Source organism: Amia ocellicauda, chromosome 5 (genome assembly GCF_036373705.1).
Source record: "Amia ocellicauda isolate fAmiCal2 chromosome 5, fAmiCal2.hap1, whole genome shotgun sequence".
In the NCBI taxonomy this organism is placed as follows: domain Eukaryota; kingdom Metazoa; phylum Chordata; class Actinopteri; order Amiiformes; family Amiidae; genus Amia; species Amia ocellicauda.
The window spans coordinates 23,850,035-23,869,294 of record NC_089854.1 but is presented as its reverse complement, the minus strand read 5'-3'; the positions used below and the strand labels follow the sequence as shown (position 1 = coordinate 23,869,294).

The 19,260-nt window shown below is 42.8% G+C and overlaps 2 protein-coding genes across 2 annotated transcripts; both read right to left on the bottom strand.

Moving 5' to 3' along the window:
* Nucleotides 1-855: 855 nt before the first annotated feature.
* On the bottom strand, nt 856-6,258 carry fads6 (fatty acid desaturase 6). Its single transcript, XM_066704443.1, has 6 exons — nt 6,060-6,258; nt 4,572-4,738; nt 3,773-3,953; nt 3,175-3,362; nt 1,630-1,809; nt 856-1,358 (listed from the first exon to the last, which is right to left on the bottom strand). The coding sequence occupies exons 1-6, from the start codon at nt 6,169-6,171 to the stop codon at nt 1,209-1,211; spliced, it is 978 nt and encodes a 325-aa protein (XP_066560540.1). The 5' UTR covers nt 6,172-6,258; the 3' UTR covers nt 856-1,208.
* A 1,366-nt stretch (nt 6,259-7,624) lies between these two features.
* Nucleotides 7,625-17,978, bottom strand: LOC136749849 (pre-mRNA splicing regulator USH1G). Its single transcript, XM_066704441.1, has 4 exons — nt 17,392-17,978; nt 11,380-11,827; nt 9,577-10,376; nt 7,625-9,272 (listed from the first exon to the last, which is right to left on the bottom strand). Exons 1-4 carry the CDS (start codon nt 17,553-17,555, stop codon nt 9,269-9,271), a joined length of 1,416 nt encoding a protein of 471 aa, XP_066560538.1. The 5' UTR covers nt 17,556-17,978; the 3' UTR covers nt 7,625-9,268.
* Between the last annotated feature and the right edge of the window lie 1,282 nt (nt 17,979-19,260).

Below are 19,260 nucleotides of genomic sequence, written 5' to 3'. Positions count from 1 at the left end.
CTTTTGTATTCAGTCCATCATGTTCACCTAATCAAAATCATGTTACTCATGCACCCATTAAAATCAAATATTGTAGAGAGCATTTGAATTGACCTTTAATTGACCCAAGAGTTCTAACTATCATACCTGAAGTGAAAGACAGCATTCATTGACGTTTCTGGCATAGGTATTCAATTCAATTTTATTGAATGTTAGGATTAATGAGAACACTTCCTCCTTAAGGTCAGTAAATTAATCCCTAGAGTCTGTACATCAGTAGTTATTGCATGTTCACTTGAGGCCAAGAACTTTATTAGTACAGTTTGTAACACAGTGATACCAGTATTGACATATGAGCATCGTGGGACATCGTTGACGTGAACCTTGTTTCGTCTAAATTAATACATGACAGCTGAGATTGTGAGATAAATCAGAATTACTGCCTGAAGACAAAGAAATGTCTTAGTGCTGCATGCTGGTTATTAAGGGACTGGCGTAGCTCATATGCAGAGTCCAATGTGACGCACTCAGGTTACCCCCACGAGAACTGTTGGCAATTCCAGGCTATGTGCTTATGTAAAAACAACCCTTATTTTCTCTTCCGCTGGTCCTGTAAACCACGTACAGCCTCAAGGAATAAAACACTGCATGGTCACGCAAATTAAAATGATTACAAAGATGATAAATGTGTTAATTGTTAAGTCCTTTAGATCTAAAATGGTTGGTTATAAAATTCCTGTAAGCTGGTGTTCGTCAGTTAATTCAAAGGCGATTTGACTGAACTGTAAGTCCCTGCAAAGACTCTCTTTAATTGACTGCATGTTAAGCTCATAAAATGATGTCTTGCATTGTATTGTTGCGCTTCAGTTAATATATATATATTATATATAAATAATCTCGAGAAATTCTGTGGTGCTTCAGATTTTCGTACCTGTTGTTATGCAGCAAAGCTAATCTAGGCTAATTGTTTTCTGCAGTGTGGACCACTGGAATAAGTCGTCTTCAGATGTTGCCTGAAAAGAGAGCTTTTTAAATGCTAGTATAAATCAGGTAGCCTCAAACCAGTACCAAGTCAAGTTCATACTGTCAATGAAGTGGTACCTAGAAAGTAAATCCTTTAAACCTAGAACAGTGGTAGCAGCTTCTTAGGTAAAGCGTTATCTAAATTCTTGTGACTCTTCTCGCAGGCTGGTGGGTCAGAAGCTGTGGGCTGATCTCTGGGCCCACCTTCACTGAATCCCCACCAGGTCTGTGATGGGTGGGGCGAACACCATGAGCTCCTGGTATCTGTTGAAGAAGAGGTGCAGGCGGGAGAGATAGGTGTCCTCCTGGTAGGGCAGCCGCTTCTCTCTGAGGAACTTCGACACCATGGGCTTCACCTGAGGCGAGAGAGAGAGAGAAAGAGAGAGAGAGAGGGAACAGAATGACGACCAAATTGGCAACCAGATTCTCCAGAATTTGAACAGTGAAGGCCGGGCGCTGTCAAACGTCTGTGCGTGCTCGGACACCAGCGCATGGGTTGCGTGCTCTGGTGGAGGATGTGCTAACCCTCTCCCTGGCACGTTTTAAAAACACAATGAAAAGGGGTTGGGGTGGCGGGACGGGGTGGGGGAGTGACAGGGACGAGTGCTTTGATTGCTATTAACGCACCTTCAGACACATGTTGTCAGACAGGAAGGGGAAGAGGTGATGCTCCACATGGCAGCTAATGAGCGAGTGTCCGAATGTCCAGTCCAGCAGGGGGTTCCGGGGCAGGTTGAGAACCCCGTGGGTCATTTGGTAGATCCTCTTGGGCCTATGGTTTGGAGAGAACATGGACAGGCCAATGTGCTGCAAGAGAAGATGGGGCATCGGGACAAGAGAGTACAGTCACATGGGTAGGGTTTAGCTTGATATGAGCAAAGCAGGCATCACAGGGCTGCAAGATCACCAGAGACAGTGCTGGTGAAGAACACAGTGAGACTTTACTCCCACTGTGATCAATTTGTTTGTTTTGCAGACCGTATACCTTAAATCAGAAGTTCATAGCTACTGCACATTCCAGTTTTTCTGAAGCAGGTCTTTGCTACTAACAATTCCTTGCTAATAATGTGTATGAATGTATTATATCTTTATGGGTATGGTTGTGCCAAAACCTTGTAATACAACAGATTCGAAGGTCTGCTCATTCCTGCTTAAAGACAAGAAAGACAAGAAAACATGCTCTGTATAATGCTCAGACAGAATCTCTTCTATAATGTCAATAGGATTGTGGTTACAGAAAACACATCTTCAGACAAGGTTACAGAGATTATTGTATTCTACCAGTCTGTAAGATTACCTAGCAATTACCTGCTAGACATGAAGTCTCTTTCCTGATTATCAGAATAAAACTGTACAAAAGACATGCGAGATAAACAAACTAAAGAAACAGCCTCAACATTCGCAGATAAAGGAACTGGAAGAGTGCAGGGAGATCAAATTCCTTTCAGACAGACCATTTTGCAAAACAGATTTATAACTTTAGGGGCATATGCCATGATTACAAAACAAAAGTTTCACTGATATCCTGAATGGTGGGGTTGACCTTTCCATGATCAGATACAAAAAATAATATAATAGTTCTGGAGAAAGAACATGTCATGAATAACATAAATAACTGTGATATTGTTTTGATTGTCAGACTCATATGCAAATGAAGAAGAAAGGAAATACTTTCTTTTCAGAGGCTATGGGAAACCATAAACCTCTAGAAAGTAAATGACATGAACAATATACACAATTTTGCGAGGCATAATGGAACATTCACAGTCTTACAAACGTACACGTCAAAGGCAACAAATTCATGTCTTTTTTATTTTTGGCAGGCTAATAATAAAGTCTGTGGTATTTCCCTTATTCTGGGAGCCTGCCCTTGAATGGCGTGTCTGTCTGCTTTGTGGCATTGGGTTCTCACATCTGATTGGCTGCAGCAGGACATTATCCTAGGCTTTATAGTTTGGCTCTAAGCAAGCAGGTTGTGTCGCTGATGTTTTGCACAAACCTTGCGATGAGGGCCAGACAATATCAGCACAAATTTGTAACAGTGCATCTCATTAGCCTGAAATCCAATTTAGAACATTTAAATATGTCAGCCTACAACATTGTAACCTCTACTGATACTAATGTTACAGATCAAAGTTTCACATCTAGTAATTCCAAGAGCGAGGCGCCTACCTGGAAGATGTTGACGTGAATGTAGGGCAGGGAGAAGAGCGCACGGCACAGCAGCATACAGAGCAGGGCACTAGATGGGCACTGGAAGCCTGAGATGTGGAGGAGCAGCCAATATTGGGAGTAGATCCCCAGGGCTATCATACACACGGTCCTCAGAGCGCCTCCCGGAGACTGGTCCTTCAGCAGACCTGCAGCACGGCAGCACCCCAACACTGAGCGTCATTCATGCATGGAACAGAAACTACCTCCATCAGGGAGGCTAATAAGCGTGGATCTCTGTTAGCTTTTATTATGCCATTTATTTAAAGTTTTTAAACCTGTGATGACTAGGTAAATGTGACTAAGGACAAGCGTCAGCCCTGACCTTGGAGTGGAATTGACATAGCCGAGCAGAAAAACAAGAAACAAACTAACAAAAACAACCTCTTTCCATGTTTTCACTGAAGCTGCCATTACACGTTTAGCATTTAGCACTCATCTTCTTACATGTCCAACAGAGTGAAAACAAAGATCTGAGAATGCTGATTCGTCCTGCAGAGAATGGTTTTGTTGTTGTGGCTGTTGCTGGTTTAATTTTTCTCGTGTCTCCCATGCCTACCTAGAGCCACCAGGGGTGTGATGACGGGCACAGCAAGTGGGGCCAGGAACAGGTAGATGAATCTGGGCAGGAAGGGGATGCGCCACGTGCTGGAGTCGCCCAGGCCGATGATGTTGGTGTGGGCGTGATGGATTTTGACGTGAGCCTGTATGCCAGCCTCAGCAGTGAAGGAGCCGCAGACCTGGGGGGCACAGCAAAGACACCATCTGAAGAAACTGTCCACACTGCGCCACCTGGGCTACAGCATATATGCAGACTGCTTTGAACTTCACTTGATTCTCCCCTCTTTCCTTATTGCCATTCAGCTAGTAAAGGCAGTGTTTGTCCCTACTCTCCCCTTCCATAGATGCAACCTGTGCTTTTCTATCATTCTTGCCCTGCAGAGGAGGCTGCATGCATCTGGAACCTGACCTAAACTTTCCTCTATTCACCAGACTGATTTCACCAGACCTTTCAGCCCCACCTGCGAACAAAGCATTTGACCAGACAGCGGGGTCTATGTCACAGAGAAGTACGAAATGCCCTCTAGAAACATGATTAAATAGCCAACGCAAACTATTTTCTAATCTCGTTATCTTTCAAGGCCACAAAATATAAAGGTTAAATAAATAGTTCATGATGTCAGCACACGTTCTGTGCATTTTGAGGTCAGTGCACTTGAGATTTGGAGATCACTCCAATAGTGATTCACCAAACTGCCCACCCCTCACCCTGTCTATCAAATACAGTATTAAGTTAATTGCCAACAGGTGAGCAACTCTTTCATCTGTAGATTTTTCTGTAGGTTTGCATCGTTCACCTCAATGAAGAACATGGCCCAAAATTCGGCCCAGTCCCTGGACTCGCTTAGGGCCCCATGGCTGGCCAGGTGGGTGCCCTTGACGGTGATGACTGCGTGCGCTGTCCCCATGAGAATCACTCCCAATGCAAACAACAGGGGCTGCGAAAAGCCCAGCAACAGGAAGCCTGGATGGAAGTGAACAAAAAGAGAGCCACGATGGGAGGAAGTTGGACACAAGAGGGGACTTTAGAGAAAGCAGAAGAGTCAGAGAGGGGAGAAGGTAAAAAACAAAAACATCACGGAAGGGTCAGACATGACAATAATAAACATGCAGACAGGGAATTCAAAAAATAAGTACTTGAGTAAATTATATTCCATGAAATTAAAAAAATCAACTGCCCAAGAATATATCTTCTGTTCTTTACTGGTTCATTTTCTCTTTCCATGTGAGTTTTCTTTTGAATAATCCCGAATGTTCAAAAATCTCCTCGAATGGACAGAAGGTTCACTTTGTGATAAAGCCGATGTGGGAGAACATTTGTGATTTGTACCGCCTGCCCGATTCAATGCCCAAAGTTACCGTTTGGATTGTTGTGTGTTTCAATGTTGAAACACAATCAAGGGTTTCAAATGGATATGTAAACTGGCACGGGTTACAGAGAAGTCACACTAATCCAGCAGACCTGTACTACCAGATACACTGAGACCTGAACATCAAATATATAATGTAAACATATGCTGCTCCTCACATTTACCATTACCCAGCATGCCCTGCAGATGAATAAATCATATCATGATAATCAATAAGTGATCGAATATTTACAAGATTTAGAGTGAAATTAATAGAACAATAAACATTTCTCAGTTTTAAAGTAAAATATGAAATCTTACAGGATTAAAATAAAGTGCTCAGACCCCTTTCATGCACATACAAAAGAGAATAGCCTATGTATATGCCCAGCTAAGTGGTATTTTACAACTTATTTCTTCCTTTGGATTTCTTGTCTGGTTGCCAATCCCTGTAACAGCTGAAGCAAGACTCACTGAAAACCCTTCGGAAATCTGGCTGCAGGACTGCATTGTAAAACACAGCTTTTACATATCAATGAAATGCAGTTCCAGTTCCTTAAAAATATCTCATGGAAGTTCTTTATTTAATGAAGTTTGAGAAGGATTTCCCAATGTGGAAGTGTACAACGTACTGATGTGTGGCATAATGGCTACAATTACAGGGTATAACCTAATCAAAGCAGGCTTTACAAAGCAAAGGGAAATATGCAGGATGTCATGTAAAATGTGCCACTAAAATTTATATAAAAAAAGATTTTAAATTTTAAAACAAAACTGGCAGTTCAGGGTATCTATCGCAAGAACTCAGAGAAAAAAATGTATATACTACTTTAATAATTACTGTAAAAGTGCCAGTGGAAGTTAATATTGGTGATATTGGTGATACATGGCAAAACACATATTTTATAATATAAACACAAGTAAGAGATCATTCACCTGCAGGTAAAGAGAGAAAAGCAGAGGCTAGGATTGTGCAGTCGATCCCCTGTCTCTCCCACCAGCTGCTCTCGCTCACTGCGCTCTGCACCAGCCTGGTGAGCTCCATCATCAACGTCACTCTGTCTGCCTCCTTGTCCTGCACTCCTCCGCTCCTGTGCAGCAACACCGGCTGCCCTCGACCACCCCCCTCCAGCTTGTGCAGCAGCGCAGGGTCTCCGACGACAGCCTCCAAGTCGTCCGACTCCGCATTTCCACTCCGATGCCCCTCCTGTATAACGCGCCCCGGCTCCCCATCCCAGAGTTCGCAGCCCCAATCCCCTTCCCCCTGTCCCACTCTCTGTACACCCTTCTCTCCATCCTGCACACAGCCTGCTGGCACACCCTGCATGCTCTGGCGCTACACCCTACAGAGTTGGACTGCTGCAGAAGAGGGAGAGAGAAAGTTCAAAGAGAGTATAAAAAAAATCAAGCAGCTCAGAGTGTTAGAATGTCTTAAAACATGTCAAAGCTCTGGCAACATCCTCCGGCTGGAAGAGAGAGACAATAAGAAAAGAAATACAAATGAACTGACCACACAGCTCGATTCAGTCTCAGATTGAGATCCTTCTTTTGCTGCACCTTCTCCAGAGCAGGACACTCCCAGGCACTGTCCCGCCGGACCCAGGCAGCTTCATTCAGATAGAGCGGTTTGCTGGCAAGCTGACATGCACACAAGCCCTGTCCAGCAGCAATTGTGCCTGCCCTGCCTACAGCTGCTATTGGCAGGCCGGTATGAAGAGATGCTGGCTGCTCCCCAATCCCATACTGCAGCCTGCTGGCTAATCAATTCTACTGCTCTCTGCCGCAGGACTCCTCAGACACAGATCCACGTCCTTGTCTTTCTCCTTGGCAGAGGTCCTGGGAAAGGAGTGAGGCAAGGGAAGGGGGGGAGGGAGGGGGGTTATTGTCAATGCACGCTAAATGTGCAGAGACAGCTTTTATTTTAAAAGCGGGAGGAATAGAAAGACTGCATAGAAAAATGTGCAGAAAAGAAAGCAGGGGGAAAAAGTAAAGAGACCGCTTTTATTGTAAGGGGCTGATTTAGATCTCTCTGGGTCTTGATCAACACAGACAGCATGGAAGCAATATGAAAAAAGGAAAAAGTTGAAGGCAGGCCTGATCCAAGGTATCAAGTATCAAGAGCCTGAGTCACATGCAGCTGGGAGAGCGAGGAAGAGACAGGGAGAGGGACAGAGTGTCCTTATTGCTGTGTGACAGGATCCCACTTACTGATCAGTAGTAAGTGTATAATTTCACATGCTGGCTAGATACTGTCGGAACACACCATGACAGACCAGCGCACAAATCCTGTAGGGATCTTAAATGATTATGCAGCATTTATATAATTTATTTTGAGCATGAGATGACCAGCATAAGTAAACGAACAGAGTAGACTGATGTATCCGCATCCACACTTTCAAATGCCAGTACAAAGGTCAACTGATGTGCAAATCCCAATGATGAATCAAACACCGCATTAGAGTTTTTCCTTGAAGAAATTTGAGCCCAATAAAAAAACACTATTGAGAACGGACTTCCTTTAATTTGTAATGTGTAGTTTCAGCAACGGTTTCTCAAAATCAAATGTTCAATGCTCTTGACAAAAAAGGCTACTCTGAAATGGTCATATTAAATAGGCTTAACAATATGCTTTAAAAAACGTCTTTCCTTGGATTCAACAGTAAATGATAGAACATGAGTTACACGTGTGCATGAAAGATTCTACACTGTAAAACATATTACACAATGCATCAATTACAAAATATACAAAAGACTGGTGGATGTGTTGTAGCGAAGGCAGAAGCTCAGCAACAGAAGCAACCAGGGAGAAGAAATCAAACTCGTGGCAGTTTTGAAACCTATAAAGAACACATTAATACAGATAGTTCCATGAAGGACGACATTCAAAGTATAAAGACAGACATTAATCTCAACATACACAGTTTGAACATAGACATACACATGCACTTTGTAAGATTTTATTAGCATTTGGAAATGAATTAATCCATTTAAGAGGTTTGCTGTGTGACACCGATTCCCATAAAAGATCATTCCTGACCCAATCCACACATCCTGGAATGCCACACGTATATGAAAGACGCGATCTACAAGGTGTAACAGAGTGAAGTGCAGTAATAAGAGGCCCTTCAGGTTGTCTGAACACATCTGCAGATTGCCTGCCTCCCCGTTTCAATTGTACGCTGTACTCACACCAGAAAGATCCCAATCCCACACACAATTTCCTTCATCACCACAAAATACCCTTTCTTGTTGAGAGTCTGTGCATATTCATTTCAATTACACAACTACAAACAAGCACAAGATCAGCAGAATAACACCATGCTGTGCATTTAATTTGTTTTGTTTATTTTTCCTTACTTTCTCCCCCAAAAAGTTGCATTTGATTTAAAGCAGAAGAAGCAAAAGAAAATGTGCTCAGATAGTGACCAGCAGTGCAGCCTCTTTTCTTGATGTTCCCCGCAAGTCCATCTACATCAGTCTTAAGCTTGGACAAAAAAAACAGACTTGGTAATAAAACAACCTGATGTTTTGGAAAAAAACAACAATAAATGGTATAAATAAATTATAAATAAATAAATAAATACACTGATAAACAATTAAATACCCAGTGTTATAGCTTTCTGGGACACAGGCACATGGACAAGAGGAGACATACCCCACAGGGGTAATAAATATCAGAGGCCTCTACTGTTGATGCTGAGCTCAAGGCCCAAGTCCTAGCTCACAGCTTAAAATAGGTCAACAAGGACAGTCCTTTCACCACATAATACAATGTCACTGTGCAATGTACTTAATATGCATCTGTCATGTACTCAGCATGCAGCATGAAGAAAGCTAGATTCGCAAATGTAAACCTGTGCTCAATCTTCTCATTTAAGACCTCTACTGATGATGATGTTTTTAATTATTTGTGCAGGATGATGTTTGTCTGCTTTTAAACAGGGAGCACTGGATCTGTCTCTCCCGGTCGTTGTCCCCAGGAGCAGTGTGAGCAGACAGGCCCGAGAGCAATACTCCACTTGCCATAGGAACATCTTGCCTCAGAACGGCTACTTGGGCCTCAAGCCCACGGCCGGGAGCCCAAATCACAACTGCCAAACTGATGCAGCAGGTTTTGGTTTCTTTTCGCCCACAGAAACGAGGCGTTATCTGTAAAGAGAGTAGTAAGATTGTGGTGACTTTGACCAGCAGAGCACAGTTCTTCATAACAATTAGTTGCCAACATATTTTGATATTAAAAACTCTGTATGGAAATGGAAAAGACACATGATGTAGAAAGGCAATGAGGACCCAAAGACCCAATCATAAATGTTTAAATTAAATTCAGAGTACACTGGAGGGATGGAAAATACAGCTACAGAACCAGCAGCTCATATTGGAGAACCACTGTGATACAGAATTGAAATATCATTACTAGTGGGAATCCGAGACACCCAACAACCCGGGGACTCACAGCTCTGTGTCCTCGATGGACTCGGGATCTTCGATGGTCATTCTCCGCCGCCTGCAGGAGTCCAGGATCTTCTTCCGGGTCCCCAGGGGGATGTTGATGCTCTTGAGGTCATGATCAGAGCACAGCATGAGCGCCTCCAGGTCTATCTTTTCCTTCTTAAAGACAGGGATGAACTCTGACATGCCCTGCATGGCCAGGAAGGTCTCCAGAGGGCTGGTCTCAGGCTCATCATCGTCGTACAGACCCAGCTCCACGTCGTCCCAGGGCAACTCCTCCAGGTTGCGCTCCTGCAGGCTGTTGGCACTGCCGATGCTGTCGTTGAGGCTGGGCGAGCGCTGCAGGCGGCTGCGGAGGCGCACGTTGCCCATCCGGCCCTCGAGATCGCTGCCGGCCACGCTGCAGTCGTCCCGGCCGATACCAAACAGGCCCCCGCTGACGTAGTTCCGCCTGAACACCATGGTGCCCAGCCCTGGCCGGTTGAAAAGGGAATCGTGACCCGAATCGGTGCTGATCTCCGAGTAGGCCGTGTCCATATGCAAGCCAGGGTCACTTATGGCACGTGAGACGGCGTCGTCGTCACTGGAGAACATGTCCCTGATGTTGCGACGCGACCGGTCCTTTGGGCTGGCATAGGTGCCTTGCTTCACGAACATGACGTCGCTGCCCAGCTGTAGGCCAGACAGCGAGCGCACACTCTTGCGTCCATCTTCATAGATCTTGAATGTCCCATCTACCTGCTTCTTCTTCTCCAGTTTCTTCTGGATTTTGGTTTTGCCCTTGGCAGTTGCATGAAGAGTGGCCTGGGGAATATAGGGGGGATTCATTGTTAATTAAACTACACCATTAGGGGATGAAATAAGCAAGTAAGAAAATAGTAATACATAACAAATCTGAATTTAAATCAATTAGAATTTTGTGGAGGTTCGGGGGAATGGAGGAGGTTTCAAGGAAATTCAACCTTAGGAAGGTCATGCAAATGAAAACTTTAATTGTAAACAATATTGAGCTCATTTAATTCCAATACCATTGTTGATCATTACATATTGTTTTGAAGATTAGCATTTGATTTCAAACATGAAACAGTTGAACATTAAAGGGGAACTCCTTTGTGGGGAAATCTGAGAGATTGAGAAATATGCCATGACGTCACCGTCAACTGACGTCAACTCTGGAGCTGCTTTGCTGAAAGTCAATGGGGGAAATCAGAAAAGTCACGAAAATCATTAAAAAATAACAATTTTATTCGGGGGACTGCCATGCAGGCTTCTACAGAGTGCGAACTGTGCACACACATTCTCCAAAGAGCATGAGCAGTTCGCACTCCCCTGTTGCCTACACAGCAGCCCCCCAAATAAAATTATCATGTAAAATAATAGTGACAGTTCTTGGTGGTGAAAACAACTTTTTATGGCTACAAACCAATGGATCTTTCTGAAAAATAGGGTGATGGGGCACTTGAACGTTCATAAATTGTAATTTTTTTATGATTTTCGTGACTTTTATGATTTCCCGCATTGACTTCCAACAAAGCAGCTCCAGAGTTAGCACCCCGGTGATGTCTTGATCTCTGATTTCTGGTAAATAGAATGAGCTGGACATGAAAAACTCACTCCACAGAATATGTTTCTACTTATAGAATAAGTAAATGAGAAAATATGGATTTTTGGTGGAGTTCCCATAGATGATTTTAAACTCCAAATGAAAGCTCTTATTTTTGTTCTATCAGCATAATTTCAGCCATTGACGCTGGTAGTTCCCGTTCCACCAAGATCTTGCAGACCCACCACGGCGGGGTTCCCCTACCTGGGAGTATGGCATGGAGGTGGGGACCGTGCTGAGGTGCAGCAGCTTGCGGCTCAGGGTGCTGCTGGAGTAGCTGGAGAAGCTCATGGCGTCAGAGGCATCCGACGCCTCCTTGTGAAACCTCTTCTCCATGCGCCGGTGGTGCTTCCTCTGCATCTTCACGCACTCCTTGATGCGCCGCTCGGCCTCACGGAAAGCCCGGTCCTTCAGCTTGCTCACCAGCTTGGGGTTCAGGCTCGTCTGTTTGGCAGCGATGGAATCCAGGTAGCGCACACACTCCATGTGGCTCTTCATGGCCGCCATGTCCAGCGGCGTGTGGTAGTCGTTGTCCAGGCACCACACGTTGGCACCGAACGACACCAGGAAGGACAGGCAGTTCAGGTGCCCGTTGGCAGCCGCCAGGTGTAGAGGCGTGTTCCCCCAGATATCGCACTTGTCTGGGTCTCCCCTGCGATATTCAACAAGAGGGGGGGGGCAATACCAGAGGATGGGATTAACAGTAGCTTTTTGCTCCATTTCTCATTTTTCTGCTGCCATAAACTGTGACTAAACTCCAGCTTCTGTTAATTTACACCTCTGTAAGCATGTACTACAGCTACATACCTCTTGCATTTTACTTTCAGTGAATGGTAGCATGGCATCAAAAGAAGGCAGGATTCCAGTAGACTTGGAAAGTACATATATTTTTTTAAACAACAGACTAATCTTGACAGTTAATTTGGTAATATTCTGCTTTGTAATATAGAGAATATTGCCAGGTGTGCCACTCTCCGGTCTGTGTGACCATGGGATGCCCCTGCTGCATCACTATATTACTCACTAGTAAGCCGTTATCGGTAATATTATCTGCCTAACAGATCACATTTCACACTGGACTGATTACATTACTGCCGATCACATTCTCACTAGTGATGCAGCATGTCTTTCATGAAGGGATTTGTGTTTGCGGTTATGTCACCCAGATTCACTGAGGGGTTAACAGTGTATATATGGATATGGAAAAATATATATGCATCATAAAAGGCTGCTACCTAGGGCAGGGAGAGACGAGCAAGTACTTAAACACGGGCCAATCACCACTGCATTACACACCAGCAAATGTATGTTGTTGGGTTCATTCTCTGGTATCTGGAAAGACCCAGAGCAAATACAAAACCTGGCAATCTTAAAAAGCATTAATAAATTATAAGTCACAAGGACAAGATTCATTAAAAATATATATTTAAAACAAAATAAAGAAGTTCAAACCAAAACAAAGTAAATTGTATCATTATTAAAATATATTAAAAAGGGGAAAGAAAAACTTAGTGATGAAATTTAGCAAATGTTTTTCTTAAAATGATTGAAGTTTATTGCTTCAGTCTCTTTTCGCTTAAATCTCTCAACCCTTTCCTCCTCAACTCACAAAAGTAAAGCAGTTTTGTAATACTTTCATTTTTCTCACACCACAAGCTTGTAGATCGCTCAACAATGTGCTTTATTTAAAAGAAATATGAAATGCTGAATAAGTGTAAAGGAAGATATGAAAAATAATACATTTAAAGGAAGATACTACTAGTTTTGGAGGTTAATTTGAAATAAAAGAAAATATTGGAAACACAGTGAATCCCTACTGAACCAATTGGATTTTTATATAAGTGATAAACATTCCAGTCACAAGAAACTGGATTCAAGGGAATATTAAATTGAGTGCCAAAATATCTTATTATCCAGTGTTGTATTGCAGTACTTTACCGAAGCCTTTCAGCAAACTATTATTAACAATGTCAAGCTGGTCATCCAATATATCATAATATCAGCCAAGTGGACACCTCCTTGTCATGGCAATATGTGTGGGAATGTGTTTTCTGTTCAGGAAGGTGTCTCCCCTCCCCTTTTACCCCGATCGCACACTGGCAGGCCACGGCTTGGACTTGATCAATATTTCATGAGCAGCAGGTGAAGTGTTGCAGCGGGGAATTAATTATTGATCGCACCACCTAACAGTTTGAGCAGAGAGCAGAGGCGGCCGGTTCTGGGAGTGCTGACACCAGAACGGGGATCATCACTTCCACTCTCACCCCCGCCTCCTCATTTCTGACTCTTCACGCGGCCCTGGACTGATTTAGCCTTTCAATCAGTGATCCATTAAGAGCAGACAGTAGGATACAGGGTGGGTTTTCCATTTCAAAGTCACAGTGAAGGTTAGCTTAGAAATTATGACACTTGACTTGCCAGAAATAAAAAGACAATGTATACAAATCATCACAAATCCCTGTTGGGTTCCTCTCAACACTGAAAGAGGAAAGTCTAGAGAGCATGGTGATATGCAGATACGGTATATATAGTGTGACTGGCCTTCCTGTATGAAGCTAAACTTCAGTGTTGTCCCTTTCAAGGCATCCATGTTCCTCCTCACATAATCTGGAGCCCCTCAGGTATTACTTCAACTAGCCAAGTCTATTAAGGAACATAGAATTGAAATAACCATTTTGTTGTCAGAACTTGTTGGTTAAAAGGCATGATCCTTGATCCCTATAACCCACTCTTGACATACATACATGATCAATATTATACACTGCATGATTTTATTCTGAAGCATTGACACCGCTATATATTGTTTTTAATTAGAAATATAAGTTATAGACTAGTTCTCATTCAGTATGCAGATCATGAAGGCTTTAATAGGCTATAAAAGAAATTCTCACACACACATGGCCACATCTAATATTTCATCCCGACCTTTTCATGATTTATTTGGCTTTCCATCGTCTCTACTGATAATTGGACAACACCCTGTACTACCTCTTATAAAACTGTCAGAGAGGGTCTAAATTATGGCCCTTCTCTACCTCTGTCTCACGGGTAGTTTCTGTTACACAATGCTTTTGACTAGAGAGATTAAAAAAAACTCCATATACCATATCTAAGCATCACAATAATAAAGATATGCTCTTCCAAAAATAGCAGGACAAAGATCGTAACACGCCAATCACAAAGTACGAGGCTAAGTACCTAATGGAGGGTTCCCACTGGCAAGAAATACATATTTTTCACATACAGAACACATCCCACAATGAAGTGTAGGGGTGCAATTTGAAATTGAGTGGGTCAAAGTGGAAATTGAATAATTAATGACGAAAAATTCCTTAACGGTGGTTAGAAAACATAAATTAAATTACAAGTCTTAAAAAAGATCATAATAATACATTGTAATTATAATAATAATACAAATGTTTATATTTCTAATGGATGTGCGTCAAGGATATCTATACTACCTGCTGCCCTTGCACAAAATTAATTAATGCCATGATCAACCTAACCCCCTAGTGGAAGGTTAACTGTGATATCGCCCAACAAACTCACACCCTAATCCCAATATTACAGGGCTGCATCCCTCTCATCCCCAGTAAACATGTCCTATTTATAGAGACTCTTTATAGATGTATACTTAGGGAGTTTGTGTTCTAAATAAAGAGGCACGCTTGTGATGTACTTGTTTCAGATTGTTCACTGAAGCAGAGTCCCCTATGTTTGTGTGTGATCATTAAGCGTAACCATTCCCTTTCAGCATCCCTCACCTGTTCACACTTCACCGGACAGCATTCCATGGTGTGAGAATGTGCCAGCATTTTTCGTCAATTAACTGATGCAATGCCTTTTTCATTTTGTTACCTAACCAGAAAAATATGTGCGACAACTGGAGAGATATAGGGTTTCTTTTTTCTATCAACCAACCCCCAACACAAGTTCGGTTTTGCTCCAGTCATGATGCCTTTTGACATCTGAAACTAAACACACATACTTCCGATTGTTGGATATATTTTAGATAACATTTTACATCAAAATGTAAAATGAAAAGTAAGTTCCAACTCTCTAACATTTTTCACACTGATCTTTTCATGTTTCACTCATCTTCCACTGGTGATGTGATAAACTTTTGCCATGGAAGTCTTGGAGGTGATCAGGAAGGGATTGCGATTTAACTGATCAACAGGCCAATAACACAATGATCGATATCAAATTGTCATGCAGATTCTCACCTGTTCCTTTCTGACTGAGAACAGAGACAAGGGGAAACCCGGTGCAGATTAAAAGGTAAATCAGAGTATGTGTTGGAATCTCTTAAAAATATTATTATAAATGTGTGTCACATATGCACACTTCAGGACCAAAAATAACTTGCTCTGAGGAAGCTCTGAGAAAATAAAAGGAACTGACACAGTGGAAGTTCGCAGTGTTGCAGTGCGCTGAGCAATCACACTACCTGCTGTATGGGGTGAACCACGCTGTCATAAGAATGGCAATTTAAGTCCCAGACCCCCTAATACAAATGCAGCAGGATACCTTTTTTAAAAAACCCTACACTATTTGGGTTGTATAACACAAGTAACTGCAAGTATCCTGAAGGAAGATGCTAGTAATCCTTTATTTTTCATAAACAAAACAAAAAATTATCTGAGAAATTTCCAAAGGTGTTGGAATGTCCAAAAGCAATAGAGGAAAAGTCAGTGGATCTTTATTGCACTGAAAAGCAACCCCAAAAACTGCTGGCAGATTAATCAAAACCCCTCCTCCCAGAGTCCATTAACTGAGCAACCTTTGTAACTCATTATCAATAAGACCTCCGTAGGCAAACTAGAGTAACTGAGATTTTTAATTGGTGTTGGAATCAAAAATATGTTTGAAAGCCACTGTACTATATGTCAATTTGCCACAAACCCCATTTTGTGCAGATATTTCTGAGGAGTTCCAATCAAGCTAGATGAGATGTCCTTATTACTGCCAGGAAATGTATTCTGGGGAGTCAGTTATGCAGCAAGTGACCTTCTGCTTTAATTAGCTTTCACTATTAAGATTCACAATGTTCTTATTCTAAGGAATGATCTCTGATCCAGCGGACTTATGTCTAGAGATACTCCAAGGCACATTAGGTCTTAGGATTTATCTGAAATCCTAAGGTTTCAAATAGTGTTAAAACGTCGAGCAAATGTAATAATAATAACTATTATTATTATTAAATATGCATTGTTTTGCTGGAAACACCAGTTCACAGTTTGCAAGTGTATACAGGTAAAAGACTAAAGGACAACTCAAGATTGCCTTTCATGAATCTTAGCCGGCGAAGTCAATAAGCTGCTTCGCTTTCATGGCACCATGGCATTACAGAGATAACCGTTCTTAAATAACATAAACCTGCTTCATCAGGAACAACAAACAAGGGCTCGATAGAGATCAGCCCCGTTCTCCGTTTCATATGTCCAGTTACACTAAGGTGCCGTAATGTGCAGGGCTTGCAGCTCATTCAGGTCTAATTACAAAGAGTGGAGCTAAATATGTGTAGTAAGCAGCATCTAATAAATGGCTTTTTAATATGTATCATTATCTTTGTGTGTCTGTGTGACTGAGTGTGTGTATCTGGGTCTGTGTGACTGAGTGTGTGTGTGTGTGTCTCTCTGGGTCTGTATGACTGAGTGTGTGTGTGTGTGTGTGTGTGTCTGGGTCTGTGTGACTGAGTGTGTGTGTGTGTGTGTGTCTGTGACTGAGTGTGTGTGTGTGTCTCTGTGTGTGTATCTGGGTCTGTGTGACTGAGTGTGTGTGTGTGTGTCTCTCTGGGTCTGTATGACTGAGTGTGTGTGTGTGTGTGTGTGTCTGGGTCTGTGTGACTGAGTGTGTGTGTGTGTGTCTGTGACTGAGTGTGTGTGTGTGTCTCTGTGTGTGTATCTGGGTCTGTGTGACTGAGTGTGTGGGTGTATCTGGGTGTGTCTATGTGTGTGTGTCTGTATATAACACCAAGTCAAACAGCAGCAGATGTAAAATCAGATTGTTGTAAAGTCAGTGCATGGTGCCCTTGTCTGATCATTGTAAAACCTGTATTTTGGCGAGTGCATGTGTCATCTAACCACGGCATAATACGTAATAATCTATAATGGAATGGTAACACCCCGAAACAAGGAGTGCAAGAACATCTAAAATGATGTAACAATTCAAAACACAATACTGTTCAGGTGTAACCCTGCTGCCCCAGCTCACCCTCTTCCCACAATGAGCCGCAGCGCCTCCAGGTTCCCGTGATAGGCGGCCCAGAGGGTGGGGGTCATCCCGTCCTCGTCCGGGGCGTTCAGGTCCTTCCTGGTGGCCTCTTTCAGCAGGTCCAGGTAGCCGTCCCGGGCCGCTCTGTGGTACCTGTCAGTCATGGTGCCGGCGGGTCTGCGGCTCCCTCACATGAGCGCATCGGGGAGTGAGAGCCGGGGAGCTAGCCCTCCATGGCGGGGGGTGCAATCCGAAAGGTGTGTGCGGGGTATCGGGCTGCAGCGCCGGGGCAGAGTCTCCGTCCGCCTGGGCTCGCAGCGCACAGCCGGCCGGTTGCTACGATCACCCGAGATGCTCAGCAAGCGAGGAGTGGTTAGGAGAAATGAATACCCCGCGCAACATCCCCCGGGTCCTAAAACTCAAAGACATGCATTGACAAGGAATTGAAAGGAAAAAACATTGCAGCCAAGTTAAATATTATACGACAATCAAATAACAACTGTAAAACACATATATTTCCTGGTTGCGTGCTTGCTTCAGTACACAGACACAATACAATAATAGATAATTCCATTTAAAACAATATTGACTATTGTAAAACTACCCCCCCACCTCCCCACGGCCCATACTGCACCATGGTATTTCTCCACTGATGTACTGACGTGTGCAGAAGAATGGATGCTTTGTGCAGAACATTCCTGAAGCTTATTCAAGTAAAGTTGGACAGTCCAGAACAATGCATGTTTTTTTTGTTTTGTTTCTTTTTCCACCACACCCTGACACCTACAGCAAAGTCATGAACTCACGTCAGTGTTTTCCAAGGAATATATTAATAGGCTTCCTTCCAGGACTAAGATTTAGGTTTTGTATAGAGGACACTCACATGTAATAGATCTGCAGGATTTTCTTCCATGGTTTTTCCAATTTCCTTGCAAGACCTCGACTGTGTACTTGCAGGTATAATCCGTCTCAAAGGCCTTGGTCACCCACAGACAGGTGTCAATATCACCCTTAACGGCTCTCTCCAAAATATCTGTTTGCTTCCGTGGTTAGTTTTTCGTTCCTCCTTCCTCATTTGAAAACACATACTAGTAGGGATAACATTTTCCTCACAATGAATACACATACTTGTGAACCCTGTTGTATTACCTTATATATAAATATAGCAATAAATGAAATAATCAACCTGCCTTGATGTGGGGGACAAGGTGTAACACTGTTGCCCCAGCAGGACTCCTGCCAATTACAAGACATGTCATATTTCCTGCAAGGAGTTTGGAGATTTCTACCTTGAATCTCAAACTTCGATGTGCTAAAGCAGTGTTTAAAGATACAAGAGTAACAATGAACTCAGTGAACACAAGAACATGTAGCAAAATTGACTCACAGTGGCTCCAAATTGACTTTTCATTTTGGATTTTACATCAGTTCATTCACAGCCCCTCGAGTTCTGGGAAACACCATGCATCAGCTTAACAACATGTTCAACATTCATCATCCTCTTAACACATCTTTTATAGATAAAAAACTTTATGGCTCCATTAATCATTTCAAATATATTTCTATATTTCACACAGAAGTCCTCTGACCCACTGAGCACTGTGATTTATTTATCTTCAGCACTTTTATAAGTAGTGTGTTTAAACAGTGATTGATTGGGGCGTTGAGAGGAAGTGGGAAGAGTGATCTTTGGTGCCATTTAAATTCAGCATCTAATTGCTATATTTGTTACATTTTCCAACAACATATGGACACCACACTCACGTACATCAGAGTACTGTTAGTGTGTCAGTTTGGTGTTCCAGATGAGCAAGAATAACATGATGCAGAATTGTTTATAACAGTTAAATGAGAATGATCAAAAATAAG

Coding starts and splice junctions, on each gene's coding strand:
- LOC136749849 (XM_066704441.1), bottom strand. CDS start 17,555: ATGACTGACAGGTACCACAGAGCGGCCCGGGACGGCTACCTGGACCTG. Junction 11,828..17,391: donor CGGCTCATTGTGGGAAGAGG/GTGAGCTGGGGC, acceptor TGAATATCGCAG/GGGAGACCCAGACAAGTGCG. Junction 10,377..11,379: donor CCTCCATGCCATACTCCCAG/GTAGGGGAACCC, acceptor TATATTCCCCAG/GCCACTCTTCATGCAACTGC.
- fads6 (XM_066704443.1), bottom strand. CDS start 6,171: ATGATGGAGCTCACCAGGCTGGTGCAGAGCGCAGTGAGCGAGAGCAGC. Junction 3,954..4,571: donor GGGCCATGTTCTTCATTGAG/GTGAACGATGCA, acceptor TGTGCCCCCCAG/GTCTGCGGCTCCTTCACTGC. Junction 1,359..1,629: donor CTGACAACATGTGTCTGAAG/GTGCGTTAATAG, acceptor CTCTCGCCTCAG/GTGAAGCCCATGGTGTCGAA.